The sequence below is a fragment of the Phaseolus vulgaris genome, chromosome 3 (genome assembly GCF_000499845.2).
Source record: "Phaseolus vulgaris cultivar G19833 chromosome 3, P. vulgaris v2.0, whole genome shotgun sequence".
NCBI lineage: Eukaryota > Viridiplantae > Streptophyta > Magnoliopsida > Fabales > Fabaceae > Phaseolus > Phaseolus vulgaris.
Genome location: NC_023757.2, coordinates 49,550,916 through 49,559,527, shown reverse-complemented (window position 1 = coordinate 49,559,527; position 8,612 = coordinate 49,550,916). Strand labels below are relative to the sequence as shown.

The 8,612-nt window shown below is 27.3% G+C and overlaps 1 protein-coding gene across 1 annotated transcript; it reads right to left on the bottom strand.

The window, feature by feature from the left end:
• Positions 1-1,301: 1,301 nt before the first annotated feature.
• Positions 1,302-3,857, bottom strand: LOC137808409 (S-adenosyl-L-methionine:benzoic acid/salicylic acid carboxyl methyltransferase 3-like). Its single transcript, XM_068609500.1, has 4 exons — positions 3,718-3,857; positions 2,283-2,687; positions 1,942-2,205; positions 1,302-1,867 (listed from the first exon to the last, which is right to left on the bottom strand). Exons 1-4 carry the CDS (start codon positions 3,790-3,792, stop codon positions 1,520-1,522), a joined length of 1,092 nt encoding a protein of 363 aa, XP_068465601.1. The 5' UTR covers positions 3,793-3,857; the 3' UTR covers positions 1,302-1,519.
• Between the last annotated feature and the right edge of the window lie 4,755 nt (positions 3,858-8,612).

Sequence of the window (8,612 nt, the reverse complement as noted above, 5' to 3'; positions counted from 1 at the left end):
ACCTCACAGATCACACAATTACGTGAAAGAAAGTTAAGAGATTACATTCCCAAAACAGAATACATATCCCTATATCTAAAACAAATGAATATGGTATTGAGCTTAATAAATACTCCATGTTCCTTGGTTAGGGTTGAAAATGACCAGGCAAAAATGAAGTTTCTCTCTTAGAACATTCAATATGCTCAAGAGTTAGGCTAAGTATACAGTTAGGTGAAAGGCCTGTCTACTTGAATCTTGATGTATATAAAACAAGTCCAATCAATTGGAAGCTTCAATTAAACAAGGATAAGAACTTAAACATCCATAAGGTGCATTGATTCAAATAGTAAGGAAATTGCAACATGAAGCCTCAACAGAAAATACAGTCCTAAGCGGAAGTATTCTAAATTCATACAAGATTAAAAAGTAATTTTTCTTTTTTTAAAAAAAAATATTTAATCTCTCATAATCTTTGATAAACGATTAAAAATTACCTCCCATTAGTAGGTATGATTTGAACTCCTTCCGATATTAAGGAAAAATATCAATATTGATTTTTTTAATTGGACATAAGAACGGAAATGAGTATGAACATATTTATCTAGTCTCCATCTCTATACTTTTCCAATATTCATTCTCACATTCTCATACTCATTTTTATCTTAAATTACTAAAATACCTTTTAATTTATGAAGTATATAACATAAAAAAACTTATATTAACTTTTTTCCTTAGTTTCATAAATTACTACGTCATATATTTAAACATTTAATTATGTGATTTTTATCCAATTGTTATTTAATTTACTCTTATTTTTATATTTATATAATTATAATTTTTTTATTTAATATTGGAAAAAAAGAAAATTGTATCATTTTCATTTGTTAATATTATGTTTCCTTTATTTATTGTGATCTTTATTTTTTATAAAAAAAATTATTTAATTAATATGTTTTAGTGAGAAGGAGAATGTGACAAAAAAATTCTTAGTTGTTGTAAGATATAAGTAATGAAGATAAATTTTTAATTCAGAATAAGAATGAGATTTACGTTGTCATTCCTCACGTTGCAAACATATATGAATGCTTGTCACGTTTTAAAATGTTTATAAAATTATTATATATATTACAAGTGACCATAGGATTCCTACAAATGCCTCATATGTCAAACAATGAGAGGATGTAGATAGACCATGCATTTTTAAAGTGCTAGACAAGTTGTGCTCCCTTTTTATCTGATGAGATGTTTGTGGTTTGGAGCATAGTAATATCATTTTCAAGACCAAAAAAGTTTTGTTTGGCTACACTGAACAATCAAAATGAAACATAACACAATTATTACAATCTCAATAAATTATTAACGTAAAAGGATAAAGGTATAGGCCAAATGCAAAAACAAAACACTCCTATAGTGTTGTTTATTTTCTTGATCTCAACATCTGGCTATTTGATGGTAGAAAAAGGTAAGAATGGAGCAAGCCAAAAATCACAACAGCTACAATAACGCATTTGAGAAACCCTAGTTGCAATCTTCTTGCTTATGCTTTCCTAGTCAACATTACTGTAATATTGCTGAACTCAGTTTTCTCCTCAGACATACGATGAGCCAGAATTTTGTGGAAGCGACTAAAAACCTCTTCAATGATATCTTCACCAAAGTGGCTAACCAGCATAGGTTCTGCCACAGACCTCATGCACTGTGCCAGGTTATATCCACTCTCACTAACTGATTCAGACCTTTCTAGAGGATTCCAATTCACCCCGAACACCTCTAGACGATCGATGGCAAATGATCCTTCTTTAAGAACTTCCAATTTCAGTTCAGATGGTGATGGAGTGTACTGTGGAATGTTAAAACTATCCAATTCCTCTTCCTTTATTATTCCCTGCACCAATTATAGTAAAAGGATTCATATTCATGAATGTGCACTGAATTTAAAGCATAGCATCAAGTTCTTACTTGCAGAGACATATCATTAAGAGCTATAGCCATAAGCTCCCAAATAAGGTAGCCACCCTCTTTGCTGGCTGGATCTTCAACTTCGTTTCTTCTTCCCAAAATTGTGAGAACCATACGACCTCCTTCAACTATTTCCTCTGCACGAGACTTGATAAAACAAGAGAAATCTCTTTGAAATTGGTTGTAGTAAGCTCTCTCAACATTTGATGGACTTGCTCTTCCTATGTAAATATTCCCCCTGTTGTTGTCTATACCCTCAGGAACCTAATAAATCACACTTATTACTTCCATTCCATATATTATTATCTTATAATTTGATTAACATATGCATATGCATGTACCTTAGATAGCCATTGAAGGCTGTAAGAGGAATGGACAAAATGAAGACTTTGATCTGGGAAAACTCTGCCATAGAAAGAACCTGGAACCCCAGAGAAGTAGCATGGACCAATCCCAGTTTCCATTTCATCACACAATTTCTGTTTGAAGGTGTCAAGGTACTTGAAGATGTTGTTGAAGTCATTCCCAGGGAGATCATTGAAAAACACCTTGTATTCTGGAGATTTATGGTTCAGCTTCCGACATAACTTCTCCACGGTCTTGATGAGTTCGGACACAGCAAAGAAAGTGTTTGGTCCTGAAGAGCAACCTAAATCTGCAATTGCCAAGCTTCTCGGGAGTCTGCTGCTATAAAAACTAGTTATGGCTTCCTCTCTTATGGCTTTTGACAAACTAATCGCCTTTTGCTGTGTAAATCAATGACACAATTTTTGGTTGTACTTTCATTGTACTACAATACGTGATTGAAACCATATGCATGTATTTCAATTAATTTTAGAAAAAAAAAATACTCAAACAATTTGTTTAATGAAATTATATCTCCTATTTTTTTAACACCTCAAGCATATTTTTTAAATACTGGATTAATGTAATATTAAAATGATATTTTTGTAATGTTTTTTTTCATTAAAGAACTAATTTATTTTAATAGCAGATTACGAATATATGAACTTTACTTTAGGTTTAAAACACAAAGATATTTTGTACAAGATATAAATTAACAATATTAATAAATTTAATAACATAGTAGTTAAAATCCATCACAACTTGGAACTCTTTGGAGGGTACTTGTAAATAAGTTACCCACTATTTCAATCAAAATATCCTAAATATTGACTGGTATTAAAAATGATTTTTTTTATTGGTGTTGATCTTTAGGATAAAATATTTTTTTCCTTGTAAATACCTTTTCCAAAAACTTTGCATATCATTTTTTGTCTTTTGAGCTTCTAAAATTTACATATATAACAACGCTAGACGAAAAAGTTGATACAGATTACGATTTATTAAAAGAAATTTTGGTAAGATGTCTCCGTCATGTGAAAGTTTCATATATTATTATTATTATCGCTAACAATAAATGAAAAACATATTAAATTTTAGAAAAAATATGTTTCAATTTTAAAGAAATTAAAAGAAAAATGTTGGATATCCAACATCGACCAGAGATTAAGACATTTCATTGTATATAATTGAGTGCAAACATCATCTCATCAGTCAGTTTTATGGGATTGAGTTAGACTTAAAATCCACTTTTTAGTATAGTATCATACTCATTTAAAGTCTATCCTAGTACGAGCTGTCAGTACAAACCAATCCTCATCTCATGTAAGAAATTTGGAATACATATTTTATCCTAAAATCTTGATTTAACATCTGTATGATATAAATTTTGTTTTTGAATTGAGTAAAATGAAGAGATGTTAATGTAGGTACCTGAACAAAGGAGTTGTTTGCATAGCTGGTGTTTCCATCGCCACCGTTCATGCGCAGTACCTGTGTTAGCTCCATTCTTCAATCTTATCTTCTTCAACTTTTCCCTTCTTTTGCTTCTGTCGTGTCATCCAACTTCATACTACATGCACTTATATATACTCATTTTTTCACAACAAAATCATGTTTTCTTACATACCATAGGTGTTTTACACGTGAAAAGAAATATTTTAATTTATTTCAAATAAATTAAACACTAATTATAATTTTTTTTATTCAGGCTAATAATCCCTATGAAGAAAAGTACAATAATATTTAACAGGATAATCTTATAAAAAAACGAAAATTTAATATGACAACAACTGACTTTAAAGTGAACAAAAAAATTATACTTATTTAGAAAAGGATTCTATTTTCGAAATTAAACATATAAAAATAATACTTGCATAATTAAATTCTGATTAAAAATATAAGTTAATTTTAATTTTAATTTTTAAATATTTTATTTTTATCTTTTCTTTTCACACTAGTGTTCACAAATTTTGTATAAATGTATTCCTAATATATGTATCCTTTAAGGTTCAATTTCCAAGTTTAAAAAATATGATAACTAAGGGTCGATGTTATATGTTATTAAAGATCATACAAAAAATAAAAATAATTTATAGCATATAAATGAATACAAATCTCACCATCTTATAAATTGAATGTATGAGATTGAGTTAAATTTAAAATTTATTCTTAACAATATCAAAATTATTTATAATTTATTATATTAAGACTTTCTTAATATATGCTATTAAACTATTTTTTATATAATATTTTCACTCAAATTCTTCGAAAGAAAGTTTGAACCTCTCTCTTGACAAGGTGTTTTGTTTTTCTAAATATTTCGTAAGAATATGAAAAGGAGTGTATTAAAAAAATAATGTCTAACTTTTATTCCTCCTTACAAAGCACTTCCTGTGTCTTGCTGTAAATGGAAAGTCCAACTTGTTATAATGGTAAGTCCACTGTTTTTATTCTCATCTTCCACATGTTTCTATGTAAAGAAAATGATGACAAATATAAAAAGTTACATAAAAGTTATTCAACTTTTGATACTTTTATATATTCTTTTGCTTCCAAAGTTCACGAAATGTTTTATCCTTTTGGAAGATATATTCTGCCAAAAGATTCAATCTACCAACCACACATCTCTTTGAAGTGGATGTTTTTTTATGTTTATTTCAATGATTTTGAGAATAGAGAAATGGATGGAGAAAAGGATAAGAGTTTTTTTTTTAATTTTTCACATAAATAAAGAAAAGTATAAAGCCTTTCACTATTTCTATCATCTTTTTTTTCTCTGATAACACTTTACAATCATCCCAATAAATCAAATAATTATTTTGTCTTAAGATGGAATCATCCTCTTGGTGTGAATATTGGAAAAATGGTGGAAAAATGTATAGAGGAAGTTAAAATGCAGTAGGAGATCCTGAAGGAACACTGAACAATGAAACCATCAAATAAATCATATTTATTTGATTCCCTGTTTCCAAAGAATTTGACAGTTTATTGTTAATAGGATTTATGTTTTGAAAATGCATATCCAATTCAACCTTTTCTTCACCTTTAACTTAATCTAATATGTTTCAGTGTTGTATAATATTGCCAGTTTTTTTATGTACTTTAAAGTACTAAATTGTTCCCGTCCACAAAATATACTTAATTTTAATGTTCAAATAACTTTTTTAAATTTTATTCCACTATTTTAAAGTTTTTCATATGATCATATTTTTTAAAATAAATTAGTTCTGTATTTTTTTTTATCAAATTAATGATAAGAGTATTATATACTAACAATAAATAACACTTTATGATTTAAAGTTAATTTATTGATAAAACCGACAGGTAATGTTGTAAATAATAAATCATACATGTCATAGCAGCAGCGTCCTAGTAATTAGTAATATATTAGTGCATTGATAGTAGAAGTAAATTGAAATAGTTTAAAATAAGATTAAAAAAACTATGATATTGAGATAAAAAAAAATAGTGAAAGGAATTAATGCATAGGAATAATTTATTTTAAATTATACACTACGAAAATAATAATAAAATAGAAATCAATTTTTAGATACTAAAATAATTAGTTACAATAATAATTAAATTAAAAATATTTTAAAAACTAAAAAAAAAATTTAAATTAGTTTTTATTATTGTTAAATAGTTTCTAAATTAATATTTAATTAAAAATAAAGGTTTTTTAACCAAAAATCTTAATTTAACAATATTAACAACATCATTTAGAAGCTCCTATGCTTCCATTATTATATATAATATATGTTATGACTATATCACTAAATACACTCAATGAGCAAGTTAATCTATATAAAATGTAATCGTCCTTTTATATATATATATATATATATATATATTTTATAGTAATTAATCTAGTTTTATTTCTCTTTGCTTATCAGTTTCATTTTGTTTGAAGAAGGATTCTTTAATTACATAATTTATAATTGTCTCACTAATACACACACTAATGGCATTTTTGTTCCGTTCCGTCAGCTTTAAATGCCTTCCACTGATACAAAGTGGTTCTTGTCCATTAATTAGGTGGTTCTTGTCGGATAATTAGGTGCACAGTAACCCTATTTTGTGGTAAAGGAATTCCCCGTACATTTAAATATCATTATTTGTTTGAAAATTTGTTCTTATAATTGGAGGTACTTTCAAAATGAATTTCACGTTTACCCCATGCAATGGAAAAATGCAAACTAATGCTTTATTTATATATATATATATATATATATATATATAATATTATTATTTTTATCTTATATTTTTTATAATAATATAATTATTATATCAATTTATATTTTTATTATTAAAAAATATATTTATTATTTATATTTATAATTTACTATATATAATATGATTAATTATGTTATTTTATAATAATAATTTTTTTATATTTGAATTGTAATTTTATTTTAAATAAAAATAAAAATAATTTAAATTTAAATAAAGACTAATTAAATAAATTATAAATAATTAACTATACATATATGAAACTTTCTTCACAATTCCTTCTTTCGAATAAAGTTTCAAACGTATAACTATTTTCATTTTTCGTATTCTTTTGTTATTTATAATTTCGTTTTTCATGTTTTACTTTTCGCAGTAAACATTTACTTTTTCTAGCCAAAAACAAACGAGACCTTAAAGTCATGAAGTAAAGAATGAAAAGAAATTGCAAATCTCTTTTTCTACAACTGTTTAGGTTTCTTTATCTTTTATCATTGAATAGAGTATCTTTTATCATTAAATAGAGTATTTAGTGTAAACGGACTCAAACATTTCTTAAATATATTATATAATTTTATTAATTTTTTTCATAAAAAAATCATTAAATAAAAAATAAAATAAAGTGAAAATTTGAATAATTTATTTTCATTGTGAAATCTTTATTATCTCATCGTTGTTATCATCATGAATAGGATAAATTCGCACTAATTAATGTGAAGTTTATGAAAGGAAAGTTTCAATAACTTTGTTATACAAAAAATACATTTAATGAATTGAAAACTTTTATAAACTAAATTATTTTTAAAAGATAAAATAAAATAAAGTTTATAATTTTTTATATTCTCATTACAAGTTATTGATGAGAACACCAATGAGAGAGTCCGTAAAAAGATATTAGTTAGCAGATTTGTGTGGGTGGAGGATGAGTAAATCTCCACCATTAGTTTATTCAAGGACAGGAAAGGCCCAGCTTAAGATAGTGGATGACTGGACCTTTAAAGGATAGGGATAACCCCTAAGATTAGATGAGGGTTTAGGGCTCCCATACAATGTTATATGCAAAAATAAAATTGTTCCTATTAATTTTTAAAAAACCTAAAATGCACTTAAGACTTACATTATTATTTTCTTCTTCTTTGCCCACAGATTGCACGGTCACACTCCACGAACTTCATTTCTCTCTCAGCGACGTCATTCGATCTTGCATTTTTGTTGGTGGTTTAGGGTGGTGTCTCGGCAACTTGGTGGGAGAAGGGTGATTTCTCTTGATGTTGGATAAGAAGGTAAGTCAATTTTTTGTTTTTCAAATCTGTAGTTTATTTTTTCTTCGAATTTTCATTTATGCAGTTCATATGTATTATTCCAGACAATGCAGTCCAATAGTTTTATGGAATACAAAATTTGTATTTTTTTTTTCGTATTCCAGATTATGGAATCCGCAAAAATCCCGGATTAGGAATTAGTAAATCTTCCTGATTGGTGAGTCCGGTAACAATTTTGGATTGATGCTTCCAGTAAGAATACTGTGCATTGTAAACTTGCTTTATTGTGGTCACAATTTTCTCATTATGCTCTTTCATTGTTAGCAAAATATTTATGGCCTTCACTGCGCTATTTATCATGCCCATAAGTATTGATTTCTCACTACATGTGAACCTACCAGCATATGGATGATCAATCAATGTATTTGCCAACTCATGATTATGAGACCCACAAACTAATTTCAATATCCATCATTCACCACTCTTTACTGGATACCCTCGTAGTCTAAAAAGACAAGCACATTTCCTACTTTCACTATCAGTAACCTATAAATCCTTCTTGTATCGTTTGTATTTACCTCCTCTCTCATAACCTAATAATACAAATGTCTTCCTTCCTCATAGGCCGGCTGAAGTATCTGATCTCAATATCACAATAACAAAACCAAAGTGAAACGCAATTTTTCTAACCCACATCAAGAGCTCATTCTCAGTACGAAATATTTACAAAAGTTATCACTACAAATTATTTCATTTACCAAATAACAAACAATCTAAACATACTTTACAAACTTAATTTTATCTCATTTGTAGTAAACACATTTGTACATTCATATC

Coding starts and splice junctions, on each gene's coding strand:
- LOC137808409 (XM_068609500.1), bottom strand. CDS start 3,792: ATGGAGCTAACACAGGTACTGCGCATGAACGGTGGCGATGGAAACACC. Junction 2,688..3,717: donor CAAACAACTCCTTTGTTCAG/GTACCTACATTA, acceptor TGATTTACACAG/CAAAAGGCGATTAGTTTGTC. Junction 1,868..1,941: donor TTAATGATATGTCTCTGCAA/GTAAGAACTTGA, acceptor TAATTGGTGCAG/GGAATAATAAAGGAAGAGGA.